Here is a 14,676-nt window from a genome sequence, read left to right as displayed (position 1 = left end):
TATATATATATATATATATATATATATATATATGTATATATATACATATTTTTTATTTTTTTTTATTTTTTTTATATATATATATATAGGGGAGTGGTGGCGCAGAGGTTAGAGAAGGTGGGCCTGTGATCAGAAGATCGCTGGTTCATCTCCTTTTACAAACATCAAAATGTGGGTGGGATAGGTGAAGCACCTACACCTGCCTCAACCCTCATTTGCCCCACTCTGGACACTCAAGCAAGGCCCTCAACTCCCACTGTCTGCTCCCCGGGTGCCCTAGATTGCAGCTCAGCTCCACACAGAGGGCTGTGGTAGCTCAGTGGTCTCTGGTTTTGTCAGGAGTGGCATCCGGCGTAAAAATAATTACCAAGTCTTCATGTGACTTAGTTCACTGATTAACTGGACATCATTAACTTCACGCAGACTCCCACTGGTACATTTTTATCTTTAAATCATTTCTTAGTCTGCTGCCTTCATACATCTCCTCCTACATGTCTCTGTGTGAGTGCAGCTACAGCGTGCGCTCTCAGGACATTATTACCTGCAGCGTTCCCTCAGTGCGGTCTGGACTAGGCAAAAGGGACTTCTCCTACTCCGCTCCTGTTTCCTGGAATATCTTACAAAAAGATCTGAAGCTCTCAACCTTGACCTCTCTAAGTGGCTTCAAAACATCTGGTAGGTTCCTGGGAAAAACCAATGCAGACATGTTCCTGTTTTTAGTTTTCTAAATCGCCTTATAATCTAGCTGTTTTTTTTTTTTTTTGCTACTCTTTCTTTTGACTGCCCTTTTAATTTTAGTAATGCCAGTATTAGTATTTTTTTCATCTTCACATTCACTAGTTTTGGAAAGGAGTAGCTTAGTCCTTTGTGACATACAAAAAAAGTTTCTTTAAACATAATGCGTATGTGCCTTTTAAACAGTTTATCTTGCCTTTTTTTTTGTTACTATCAGAGTCTCTTTAACTTGCTTAAACAAAAATTTATTCCGAACTAGATTAATTAAATTAGATTAATTTTAGCCATACTGTGTTCATTGTTTTCATATACTTTTTTCTTTTTGCTATTCGTCCTTGTGTAACCATATCTGCAATGCAATGCTTCCTTTAATACTTGCTGTGCTGACAATTTACATTATAATTTATAATAATAATAATATTTATATATTGTTTTATTATTATTATTATGTTAGCAAATATGTAATAAATATGTTAGCATATAATATTTGCTAAGACATAACATTTAATGTTTGAATCAGATTACCAGGGGCTTTTGACGCTGTGTTGTTCTAGTTATTTGATTATACTGTAGTAAAATTCAGATACTTTGTACTGTAACAAACAAAGACTGCACATTTGAAATAAGCTAACTTTCCCAATTTATTCGAATTGCACCAAAACAAGCTCTTGGGGACCTTGCTGATGTTGCATAACCAATTCATGTCAGTATGAACAACTGGGGAAGACATAGTAGACAGCAACATGGATAAATGTAAAAATGTGCTGTGCTCACTGTTCCTCCTCTTGCTCTGTAATAAGGTTTTTCATATTAAACTAAAAAGTGCCTATATTGCTTCTTATATTAGAAAAGTGAGAAGCTCATGCTCTCAGTTTGTGCGCTATTCTCTTGCAGGTGAAACAAACTTAATGACTGTCCAGTTCTCCCAGCCAGACTTGCTTCTCGATCATGTACTGACCAACCAAAATGCAAAATTTATGCAGGGTAAAACAGAAAACAAGCGAGGTATGCTCTAACTGGTCCATTGATCAGTGCCTCAAAAAGTGCTCCATCAGCACACTCACAGGACGCTATGACAACAGCTAGAGTTTCCTCCAATGATATATAAAGAGTGCTGCTGGATAAGATGATTCTAGACTTTCTGCATAAATAGAAGCCTCAAGGCCAAATGATGCACAGCAGCATGTTTGGATCTAAAATTTAGAATATGCATAAGAAGTGAAATCCAAAGTTGGTTTCTTAATTTCCGCACACTGATATGGTTGCAGTAGGATGAATGGTTGTCTTACATGACAACTGACAAGATGTTTCAGATATCGTGCTTCCTGTCACATGGCCACAGCTGAGCTTCCTTGTTCTGGACAAAGGCTGGTGTCAGTTCACAGCAAATCAATGGCAGGACCTGTAAGAAGACACCTCTGCTGGGTAAAATTTGAACTGCATTGATCAAAAAAGGATGCAAAAGTCAGGCACAATCATAGACGTGTGTCTGCTCTCTCACATCAAGGAATGCAACATATTTTTTATGAACATACAGATATTTAAAACTTAAATTCCCCTTTTTTTTATCTTCCCTCACATTTGGTCTCCATATCTCTGTGCTCTTTTCTGTTACTGTTGTTGTCCCCTTCATCCATCCAGCCTCTCCTCTCCCACATCCCTTTGTCCTCCACTGTCCCAGACCTGCAACCATAGGGTATCATCTGACTTAGCAGCATGTCCTTGGTCCATACAGTGGCAAAGGCATACTGCTCTCCTTTCTTTGTTCTCTGTATTTTTACCCTGAAACAGCAACAACTCTTGTTTTTTTTGTTGTTGTTTTTTCTGTCGAACTAGACACTTTTTGTTTTGTTTTGTTTAGCTATGGAAATGAGATTATAACAAAAAGTGCTCAGGGAACATGTTGTCTCCACCAGTTTAAATAAAATGCTTGTGCAGCGTCCCCTAACCTTTCATTATTTTTCAGCTCTGTCACAGCATTTCTTTGTGCAATAGAGCTAAAGCAAAACATCCAGTGCAGATTTTTGTATTGGAGGAGAGCCCTGCTTTGCAGACACTGCAGTGCAGCCTTCCTACTGCAAGTTCTACCTTTTCCACCTGTTTCTGGGCTCAGTATGCAAGTACGAAAGAAGTTTGTGGAAACTGTCCAGATGCCAATAGCAAGACACAGAACTATCAATACTAATCTCCTTATGTCCACTGTTTCTCTTATGTTTTAATTAAAGCTGAATAATCTGTGCTTACTAATTATTTTGAGGACCAAAACAATGAATCAACATTTTGCTATATATTTGGTAATAATGTGTGCTTATTTGTAAGAATCAGTGTGTGTCTGTGCATGACTTTGTCATGGTTCTTGCTTTCTTCATGTGTTGTCAATACGAGAATACCATATGCACCAAAAGTGACCGTTCAAATTTTCTGTTTTGATAAAAGCAACAAAAATTTTAAGAATTAAATAAATAAAAAACTTTGAATAAAAAGTTTGCCTATACTGTTGTATCAAATTTTCACATCGTGCAGAACTGGTTCTGTTGGGTTATTATATTAGTAATATTTGGGGGCATTAACATGTATTGTACAAAAGAGATGCTTCTTCAGATCATGAGCGTGTGGAAAATGCAAGCTTTACAATAAGAAATTGAGCAATCAGTAGATAAATATTTTCGACATCTACGCATTTCCAACAAAAATTGTTCTGAATCCTTATGTGACTTCTTTGTTTTGTGTTGATCAGAACTGGGAATCTGGGACATTGTGTACACTCCGACTCTCTGACAGAAGTAGTTGTCTCAACAGTGAAAGTAGTCTAAAAAGCTTTAATTTAATATGTAATTAACTCAGAATAGAACACAGCAATTATATATAAAAATGCAATGCCTCATACAGGTATACTCATTACTTTTGTAAATGTATGGGTCATTTTCCACTTCATTTAGTGGACCTGTACTTTAGTTCACCACTAGAGGGAGCTAAAGTTTTGTCATAATATCTGTAGCACTGAGCTCTGCTAAGCTTTGTACGTCAAACATACAAACTGAACGTAAATGTGTTATAGCAATACCATTATAGCTAAAGTAACAGTACAAACGTTAAAAAAAAATTTAGCCTTGTAAAGTGTTTAAAATTTGTGTTCAACGCACGACGCGTCTCATAAAGCTAATGATCGATGAATGGTAAATTTTTGACGAGCGTCCCTGAATGCAACATTACTTCAACACTACAGTGGGCGGAGCTTCAGACGGGAGGTCATAACAAACATGGCGTGGAGAGGTTGCGTGGTTAAATGGGCCAATACAGAGTTTATTAAGTACCCAAATAATATTTCAAGAAGCTCAAGGTAAGCAAATAAAGCTTCGCTTCGTTCGCTGTGTCTGGCTAAACAATATTAATGTTGACCGAATGCGTGTGTGTCCGTAAAGTGACCCAGCCGAGCTGTCAATGGTGGACCTTTTTTAGGACAATTTAATCAACGGAACGTTTGCGCCGTCAATGTATTTATTTTTCCTGTAATTCTTTTTAAATTGATTCAGCTGCTCAAAAATTGCCGTGTTGGCCAAAGTTAGTTTTACACCCTCCCAAAAAAGCGTTCTAATTTTCGTTATGCAACTTAATTACATGTGTGATGTTTTATAAATTATAAACCAAAATGAGTATGTGCAGAGCTCAGCCTTCCCGTGTTAACAGACCTCGACACAACACCAGCTGACATCTACACAGTTCAAGCTTCTCGGTTTTTAAAGCAAAATGTTTTTACAAATCACTCTCATACAAATGTTTCTTTGTTTCTAACAGACACAACTACTACAACCAACAGAGGTCCGGTTTCCGTCGGGAAGCTAAAAAGCCAGAAGTCAAGAAAGAAAATGTCACCCAACAAACTAAACCCTCTCCCCCTGAGGATGGCCCATCAGGGACCCCACCTCATCCAGCACGCAGAATGCCAACACTTTTTAGGCCTCTGATGTTCACTGTGGGGGTAGGCTCTGTTTATTTTTACTGAAATATCTACTTGATGAAAAATTATAAAGCGCAGTAAAACCATGCACAGATTAACCACTAGGTTAAAAGCATCAGTGTTACGCTCTGAAGCAAACGTAAACTTCACTCTTCAAACCCACGGTATTCAACAAATCTGCTTCTAGTGTTCCACCACTGGACGCCAGAGGACAACCGTCCTGTGGTCATGCTCTAAGGGTCAGAGATAATTCAATGAAAAGGGACACAAGACAAGCATCATGCGGTTTTAGCTGAGAGGCCAGCAAGCGTGCATGCATTACGTGCATCCATTGCGTGCATGCATTCATAAATGAGATTTAGAACAAGAATGTCGCTGGTTGTCTGATTCCATATCAGTTTACAGGCTGCTCCTTTGGTGCAGCGGCCATTCTGCAGTATGAGGCTGTAAAGTCAAGACTTCAGACTGCAAAGGATGGAGAGGAGATAGAGAAACTTGTGCAGGTAAAGATCATACAAAACAACTAACGTGTTTAACATTTACAGCCTGTTTACCTAGCAAGCTGCTTATAGTGACCAAGTGAACCATGATGTCTCAGGGTTCCCAGGACATGACGTACTGGCACGACTGGTGGAACCACCTGTCCAACGCCCAGAGACAACTCATCCTTCTCATATCCATAGTGGATGACTTCTGGAATGGTCTCACTGAGGGACAAAGGACAGCAACTGGTAGATTTTAAAGCAGACCTTCTTCTTTTTCTTTCAGCTTTTCCCTTTACATGGGTCGCTACAGCGAGTCATCCTCCTCCATCTTTATAAAGCAGACCCTATTTATCTTTATTAAATTGTCTTCCCTGTTTCCCTTTGGTTCAGAACACTGCAGCAAAACCCATTCTGAGTCAATTTTGACTTCATTCACTTCTCGTTTCCTAGGCATTATTGCAATGAATGCTGCAGTTCTGTGTTGCTGGCGGATCCCGTCCATGCAGAAAACTATGATCAAGTACTTCATGTCCAACCCAGCCTCCAGTGAGTGCCATGATTTTTGAATTTTTTTAATTGGAAATCAATACTAAAATGGATTATTCATTCTTTGTGTTTCCACTGTGAAAGTGGTTTGGTTTATGTGTTGTTGTTTTTTTTTATCTCTTATCAGAAACACGATGCCTTCCCATGATTCTGTCTTGCTTCAGTCACTACTCCATTGTCCACATGGTGGCCAACATGTATGTCCTATGGATGTTCTCCTCTGGAATTGTTTCTCTCCTAGGAAAAGAGCAGTTTCTTGCAGTCTATCTCTCTGCTGGTAAGAAGAATAAAGATTAGGACTGTGTCAGATAGCCTTCATCCAGTTCAAATACAACACTTAAACAATGAAGCATTTATTTCTCCAAGTAGGAACTTTTTAATGTAAATATTCAAACATTTCAAGTTGTGCAATGTAAAAATCTTATTGTGTCAAGATATTTATTTTGGTTACAATGAACATCACACTTTCATCAAAGTTCATGCTCAATAATCCAGGTAAAATAAATCCAACAATGTTCAGTCAGGTCCTCTGGACGGTTTCTTCTTTTGTTGAGATGTTTTTCATCCAAAGGACTTCATCAGTCTGAGGAGCCACAACAAACTCAGTCCCACAAGCAGCACACTCCCATAGTGGACCAACCAATTTGCTGGTGATGAGATGGTTTCTGGAACCCCCCCCCCCCCCCCCCCTAGACTCCTCTGAGGCAGCCATAGTCAAAGTGGTTCAAAAGTGGACTGATGAAGTCCTTTGGATGAAGGACAAAATGTCTCAACAAAAAAAGAAACCGTCCAGATGACCTGACTGAACTTTGTTGGATCACACTTTCAGTTTTCTCTCAGAGAATGTTTTATATTTATTTTAAATATTTAATTTCCAAAGATTTAGGTAGATGTGTTAGCAGGAATGAAACATGTTGTTCTGTATTATCCAGTAAAACAAAGTTGGATTATACATATTTGAAAACCTGAGAGAGAGTTTGTACAGAAGAACAAGAGTGGGCGTCTCTGTTTTAGTTGGCTGGTGGTTTTGTTTTGGAAGGTGTTCTGGTGGTGGCTTTTATTTTAAAATCTGACATTAACATACAGAATTTAATTAAAATAAAATACATTGTACAAATGCATATTTGCTACCTTGCTAAACAAACTGAATTTCCCATACAGAATGAACTCTAAGTATGAGTAAAATTTAGCAATTGTTTTGTTTTTTCATATTGTGCTTTGTACAATTTTTAGCTAACATTAATTTGCTAAAATTTTCATTTGTCTTAACTTTTCATTTTAAATTGTAACAGCTTTTATTAAGTGTTTTAAGCATTTACTGTCAAAGTTTTCAAGAATACTTCCAATATTTACAGGAAAATTACACTCTTTACACAATCTTCTAGTGTTTCCCAGGTGCATTATGGCTGACCTCAGTAACTTAAATACATTTTAGTGCTATTACACTTTATATTGTTTCAGTGGTTTTAGTCAAATTGCTTGATTAAAAAAAATCCTGAGATTAAAGCAAAGTAAAACTCAAAAATAAGTGGTATTTATTTGTTCACTTGCTTGTGTGTTTGTAGAGGAATGAAACATGTTTTGTTTATACTTTCAGGTGTGATTTCCACGATGGTCAGCTACGCGTGTAAAACAGCCACTGGGCGTTTCTATCCATCATTAGGAGCCGTAAGATTATTATATACAATGGATTCAGACAAACTTCTCCCCAACCATTGGGCTGGACAGTGTAGTACTGTCTTGTATATGAAGTACTCTCTTGTGTGTGCAGTATTGTCTGTAGTAGACATATGTCTTCTTGTTGTTTACTTCTGCTGCCTGTTTTATTTAATATAATGAGCGTTCTTAAATCCTAAATTGAGATCATTAACTTTGTTTTATCCAGTCAGGTGCTGTCATGGCTGTACTTGCTGCAGTCTGTACGAAGGTGCCAGAGGCCAAACTAGGCATAATCTTCCTTCCAGTGGTTACTTTCACAGCAGGGAATGTAAGTGTTTCAGTTTAGATACACAAGTCTTTAAATGATATGATGATTCTGTCTCAGTGAAACTGGAAAAATCATGTTTTATCAGTCATTCACTATACAAGCCAGCAGTCCTACTGCCCTGCTGCATGCTCGGCAGCACAACGGCTCAGTGGTTAGCACTGTAGCCTCAGCAAGAAGGTCCTGGGTTCAATCTCCGGATGGACCTGGGGTCTTTCTGGGTGAAGTTTGCATGTTCTTCTCGTGCCTGCGTGGGTTTTCTTCAGGTACTCTGGTTTCCTCCCACAGACCAAAAACATGCATGTTAGGCTGCCTTCAGGCCCAGGCCTCTCTTGCAAAAGAGATCTGTGATCTCAATGGGATTTGCCTGATTAAATAAAGGTTACTAATGCTCAATAATCCAGGTAGATAAATCTAACAAGGTTGAGTCAGGTCCTCTGGACAAATTCTTCTTTGTTCAAATGTTTCGTCTTTTATCTAAAAGACTTCTTCAGTCTGAGGAGCTGCAACAAATGCAGTCTTATAAGCAGCATCTTCTCATAGTGGATCAGCGAGTTTGCTGGTGACAGCCAAAACTAGTTGTCCACATGCAAAATGAGGACCATGAGCCTACGATGAATTGTTAATGACCTGATAGCTGCTTGCTATCCAGAGGGCTGAGTGATACTAGCAATAACAGCATTGTAAGAGGGGAACAGTTGAACACGGAGGCCTCTGCCCGTGTTTCTCAAACCAGTATTCCTCTCTATCAAGGATGTGCACATCTTCATCCCTGAAAGAGTGACCGCTGGCCTGCAGATGAATTTGACTGCCTGTCCTGATGTTGCTTTTCTGTGCTGAGCCATCCATTTGGCCAGTGGCTGTTTTGTTTTCCTAATTTATAAAGGCTCCCACATACTCGGGTGTACTGTGTGTACTCTGTGAGCCGCGCGGACACTACGAGCACTGTCCGCAGACGGTTGAGACGTCATACTCGAGCGTACACCCTGATGGGCTGCAGCCCAGCTCGGCAGACAAGGAGCGTTTACCTTAGGGACAAATTGAGGTCGCCGATTGGTCATTTGCTGACACGCCTACTGGATTGATTGACAGGTCACCAAAAAAAAAACTTAAAAAAATAGAGCTACCGGCGGCCCTGGCTAGAAGCAGCTGGCAGCCCTGGAACAGCGGTGTTCTGTGTTTATATGTTGTTAATTAAAAGTTCTCAAAAATAAAAAAAACAGGGACTGCTGGCCCTGCAGCCCACACATCAGACCAGCCCACCAGGAAATCTCCAGAGCCTCCCACAGCCACGCCAGGCCTGATTTTAATTCTCTTGTGACAAATTCCATAATTTCTCACAATTTCAGTTATGTCGTCAACGGACGAGGAGGAAGTGATCGCTTGTCTCCTGGCAAAAAAACGAAAGAAAAGGCCATTAAACCAGATCAGGAATGAAGAAGGGGAATTTAATACATTGGTCGCCGGGCAGTTTATTGTGCGACACAGAGTACACGTATGCATCATAAACATGTATCTTTGCACGGACATGGCTTGAGGGTGTCTGTGTTGAGTCTAATCCGTTACGTGTGGACTTCTTTGGAGTGAAGTACACCCGAGTATGTGGGAGCTTAAACTGATCAATTTCCTGACACTGAACAGCATACACATAACTCTATTTGTGCCGGGGGACCAGATCTTTGTGATGAGCCAGTCTTTGCCGTAATGCGTTTTGAGGTTTGGAAGTCATTGGGACGCCATGTTTAGAAAATAAACATCTCTGTTTCTCTGAAACTCCCGTAACATATAGAATGACCACTGGTCTGGGTTCCTCCTTTTCACCTGTTGGCTGACTGGAGTCCTGTTTGGGTTTCTTATCTTCTTTCAGGAAGGCCCAGTTAAGATGTCCACATTGCTCCAGGGCCTGTATTTTGTGGAATTTCTCCTTCTGCCTGGTTCCTGAGTTAGTGGGGACGCTGTCCACTCTGTGGTACAGAGTAGGGGTGCACCTATAAATTGGACGGATTTATCGGCCCCGATTTCCTTAATTTTGGGAAATCGGCCGATACTTGCATGAGAAACCGATTTTACTAAATTTTTCTAGTTTTAACAACAATTGTCTAAACTTCTTTTATATTTCAGAGCACTACCTCGTGGCCAGTTAAAACAAGTTTGTATTGTTTCTAGGATATTGTTCAAGGGTATGTTTTTCAACAAAATAATATTGGAAAATTGAAGGTGCATTGTGACCTTATAACATCTGACGGTGTTGATTATAAAACAGAATCGGTATCGGCCAAAATCGGAACCGGCAGGTCAGACTTTTTAGAAATCGGTGATTGGCCAGAAAATTGCAATCGGTGCACCCCAGTACAGAGTTCTGATGACTCCTAACGTGCTCCAGCGGGTGATGCGAGTCAAACTGCAAGTACTGGTCAGACCTGATGATGGTCCTCCTTTTGTACGTGAACAACTAGTTTTGGCTGTCACCAGCAAACTGGTTTGTCCACTATGAGAAGGTGCTGCTTATTAAACTGAGTTTGTTCGCAGCTCCACAGACAGAAGTTTTTTGGATAAAAGATGAAACACTTCCAACAAAGAAGAGTCCGTCCAGAGGACCGGACTCAACCTTGTTAGGATCCTACACTGTGTTTTAAACTGCTACAGATGTGAATCTGTGCATCAACAGTCTGGTGTTTGAGTGAGTAAATGTGCACGTCTGGATGCATGGTAGAGCATTATTTGTTTTGGTACACTTCATTCCATGACACAACTCAAAGCCCCTGATACACATTTGTCTTCAGGCTCTCAAAGCGCTTGTGGCCATAGATACAACTGGACTCATGCTGGGATGGCGATTCTTTGATCATGCAGCTCATCTTGGCGGAGCGCTCTTTGGAATGTGAGTCCTCAGTTTCTCATTTTATAACTCCTTAAGAATATTTCTGTTCATTTGTTTAAAAATATAACGAAAGCTTAAAAAAAATAGGTCCTAACTTGATTTACGGTACTTGTTTTGTATTGTTCCTCGTCTGTGTCTTATGAGTTGTGTATTTTTTTTTTTATAACAGATCTGTTTTATGAAATAAATACTAAAACTCGTGGCAAAAGATAAAAAGTTGAGCTTTGATTTTAGTAAATGTTATCCCATATGTGCTGTACGTTTCCAAATTGTACCATAAAAAACGTATTTATTCTAATTGTACTATTTTTTTGGTCTCATTGTTTTACACCTATAGCTTTAACTGTGGTTTATACTTTTCTATCTCATTTTGGCAATCTATTTTATTTTGCTTACAGATGGTATGTGACATATGGTCACAAATTAATGTGGAGAAAGAGGGAGCCTTTTGTGAAACTGTGGCACGATATGCGTTCAACAGGCTCCAGAGGATCTGGGTCAGGGGGACCTGGACATTCGTAAAATCCCTGGTAACCTCAGAGGGAAACATTTCACTTCCTGTTGAGCTTTACAAGGACCGTTTTATTGTTTGCTTTAAAATGGGGTGTTATAATTCAGTAATAAATAATTTTTCATCCAAAATTGGAGTTTTCTGACTGAGTGTTATCCTTTTTTTTAGGGTTTAATTATATGAAATACACTTTTCTTCATATTTAAAACTCTAGGTATCAGGAAAAATAAAAAGGGTCTCAACTTAAAGCAAAAAAAAAAAACTATAAGAGACAAAACTGTCTAATTTGTATTAGTGTTTTATTCTATCATCAAATTAGAGAAAATAATACAACTTAAAAACATATGCATTCATAAAAAAGGATTGTCTACGCATGCATAGGCTTGAACAAAAATTGTTTGGCTAAACGTACAAAATACAGTTTACAAATCTAGGTTTATGAATATAACTTCCTACATCAACACTTTAACTGTTAGTTTTTTTTTTCTCAAATTAGAATGTTTTTTTTTCCGTACAGTTCATTGTAAGGAAAAGGGGATAAAAATTCATACTAAAATCACATTTTCTGACTAGTTAAGAAGTCAAAAACAGCAGCTGCCGAGTTCCAAGTGGCTACAATCCACTAATAAGGGTTGTATGCGCTGGTTTTTCCAACATTACCTGATCAAATATTGACATTTCATTTAATTTGGCAGTAGGCATCACATTTTTCAACAAGCCAACCACAGCGTGGGATATGATAAAACCAATCAGAAGTATTAAATATAATTATACATTTAAAAAACTGTCCTGCATCCATTGGGTAGCTTCTCAGCCGGTAGTTTTCAGACCTCATAAACATTTCAGCTGATTGCACTGAAATGTGTTACTGACCAAGCACACCAGAGTTCTTTCTTGAGCCTCTCATTTTAACTTAAAGCAGCAATTTGGCACTTTTTCAACCCCTACTTTTGTGATTGGCATAGCTGGGGAAACCAAACTGAGAAACCATCAAATTAGAGTAGTGGAGCGGCATGAAGCCGTAGATCTGAGTCAGTCTGTTCAGACAGTAGGACCTCTGGAGAAGGTGTTCAGGACGATGCCACATACCCTGGTATCCGCTGCTGGCATCCTTCTCAAGGTTGCGAAGATCCACCGGTTTGACAAAGATGCCAGCAGGTCTGTTAACTGTCGAGTGTTTCTTTAAATACAAAGCTACAGCAAAGTTCACAGCAATATCATCACAATTCTGTGTTTCATCCACTAAGGCATGTACTGCTTGAGGCTGGTCCTGGAAGAGCTGCAGGTAGCGGCGGTGAAAGAAGGCAGCACCGATTAAAACCATGGAGTACCTGAAGTTGGGAGTAAATAAAGATGAGAACAAACCACACAAGAAGCCCATAAGGTTGAGCATGTGAGAACAAAGGAGCAACCTACATGTCACCTCCAGCCATTTCTGGATTCTGCAGCTCAAAGCTTCCATAACTGTACACTCCTCCAGGTGTCGAGACATGTTTCCGTGGGACAAAGCCAACAATTTGATTTGGAAATTGCTGCGAAAGGTAAAAAAAACAAACAAAAAAAACATTGTGCTTGTTTCTATCAAGAAAAAGGTGAATGGTGCAGTTTAAATATTGCACAAAGCTCCTGTAGTAAAATTTAGGTATAAATGTTTTACTACTGATAATGTTCATTACCTTCCACACAGAAAAAGCAAAACTGATGTCAGGAACACTAATGAGCGTGTCGTCATCCAGCATCAACACAGCTAAAATTAAAAAAAATAAAAACAATGCAATATCAGTAAGAATATTTTGAAGTAACAAAATATGTGCACACTACTTAAAGATGAACTGACCGTCAGTGGAAATCTCCGGGAACGCTTGCAGCCTGTTGCGCATCTGATTGCTTGTCTGTTCCTTGAAGACGACCTGAACTGGATGGGGACCCAAGGAGTCCCACATCTTCACAGGTGTTTGCTCCCTGACGTTGTTCCAGACTATAATAATCAGCTGAAGATGGGGGACCGCCTGGTAATGGTTCAGGAGTTTGAGCAAGACGTCTGTGCGATTGTAAGTTTGAATGATGATGGTAAACTTGTCCTCTGAGCCGTCTGCGTGGCGGCTCTGTGCAGGGGTCTCCTTCTGTAATGCCGCCCTGCGCAGCACATCCAGGACACCAACAGCTCCATGGTCCTCAGCAGGGGGCAACAGAGTTGTCAAGGCCGCACCCACCAAGAGGATCAGCAGGAATGGAAAAATAATGCACCTTCTCCGAACTCCGAAGCTGCACCGAGGACCCCTATAAGAAAACGCAACATGCAGTATAAAAGTCAGTCACATTCTAAATAATTTTGCTGTGGATGACGAAATATCAGTATTAAAATATAATAAAAAACTGCAGTATGCATAACTTTACTACCTAAAGAGGAAATAGAAACTAATAACAAAAAGTACAACACTATTTTAAGCAAAAACAAACAAATTAGGGGTGCACCGATATCTAAAAACCCGACCTGCTGATTCCGATTTTGTTTTATAAGCGACACTGTCAGGTGTTGTAAGGTCACAATGCACCTTCAATTTTCCAATTTTATTTTATTGAAAAACACCCTTGAACAATATCCTAGAAACAATACAAACTTGTTTTAACTGGCCATGAGGTAGTGCTCTGAAATATAAAGGAAGTTCAGATAATTGTTGTTAAAACTAAAAAATAATCGGTTTCTCATGCAAGAATCGGACGATTTCCCAAAATTAAGGAAACCGGCCAGCCGATTTATCGGTGCACCCCTAAAATAAACACATTTTAAAGAGGACTTACAGCCTAAACTGTTCTATATTTTAGTCATTTAAAATACTTAGAAAATATATTTACAAAACAAGTGAAAGAAGAAGAAAGAAGAAAAACGACCTTCCAAAAGTATGAATGTGATACAAATATGTGAAAGAAATGACAAGAGTGATGTGATAAAGAGGTCTGAGTACAAGCTGTGCATAAAGTAAATATATTGGAAAAGAGGAATGGCCGTTTTCAGGGTTTGCCGGTGGAAAAAAGTATTTTAAAGTGCGTTCCCTTCACGTGGGTGGAATAGGGATTAGATAAATAAATAACACAAAGATATAGATTAGGCTGATTTGTGAGATTCCAAAATCTCGACCGTGCGGAACACCTATCTGTTATGTTTGTTTGGTTTTTTTACTCCTTGTTTTCTGTTTCTTACGTTATATTATCTGAGCTTTGTACTACTTCTACAACTCACCTCATTTTGTTGACACTACAACCATCTTGTCCCGCTGGTTGGTCGCCATATTGGCCGCTTTGCCAGTACCCTGACCCACTATAATCACGTATGGCAAGCCGGTTTCTCATATAATACTTAACACTTTCATTACAGCCAGAATGTACTCACTCAGAATGTTTCAGACTTAAAACTACATATAACTTATAACATCTGAGGACAAATTACGTCACTTTTCACATCCATTTATATTTCAGCTCCAGACAGCCACATTATTCTGATCTTTATTGAACGCTGTGGAAATTTGAAAAAAAATTCCCATGAGAAGAAAGATCTATATTTAAGATACCTACAAT

At 39.1% G+C, this 14,676-nt stretch overlaps 2 protein-coding genes across 2 annotated transcripts; one reads left to right on the top strand and one right to left on the bottom strand.

Moving 5' to 3' along the window:
- Positions 1–3,980: 3,980 nt before the first annotated feature.
- Positions 3,981–11,189, top strand: LOC119415129 (presenilins-associated rhomboid-like protein, mitochondrial). Its single transcript, XM_037682273.1, has 10 exons — positions 3,981–4,075; positions 4,531–4,714; positions 5,092–5,196; positions 5,292–5,424; positions 5,629–5,724; positions 5,852–6,001; positions 7,322–7,392; positions 7,610–7,711; positions 10,492–10,589; positions 10,988–11,189. Exons 1-10 carry the CDS (start codon positions 3,996–3,998, stop codon positions 11,109–11,111), a joined length of 1,143 nt encoding a protein of 380 aa, XP_037538201.1. The 5' UTR covers positions 3,981–3,995; the 3' UTR covers positions 11,112–11,189.
- Positions 11,190–11,504: 315 nt separating this feature from the next.
- extl2 (exostosin-like glycosyltransferase 2) lies at positions 11,505–14,406 on the bottom strand. The gene is made up of 5 exons (XM_037682275.1): positions 14,342–14,406; positions 12,938–13,380; positions 12,777–12,847; positions 12,517–12,632; positions 11,505–12,431 (listed from the first exon to the last, which is right to left on the bottom strand). The coding sequence occupies exons 1-5, from the start codon at positions 14,344–14,346 to the stop codon at positions 12,038–12,040; spliced, it is 1,029 nt and encodes a 342-aa protein (XP_037538203.1). The 5' UTR covers positions 14,347–14,406; the 3' UTR covers positions 11,505–12,037.
- Between the last annotated feature and the right edge of the window lie 270 nt (positions 14,407–14,676).

This window comes from Nematolebias whitei, chromosome 9, assembly GCF_014905685.2.
Source record: "Nematolebias whitei isolate Nwh7 chromosome 9, NemWhi1, whole genome shotgun sequence".
In the NCBI taxonomy this organism is placed as follows: domain Eukaryota; kingdom Metazoa; phylum Chordata; class Actinopteri; order Cyprinodontiformes; family Rivulidae; genus Nematolebias; species Nematolebias whitei.
The sequence above is the reverse complement of the archived record's forward strand: the minus strand, read 5'-3'. Positions and strand labels throughout refer to the sequence as shown.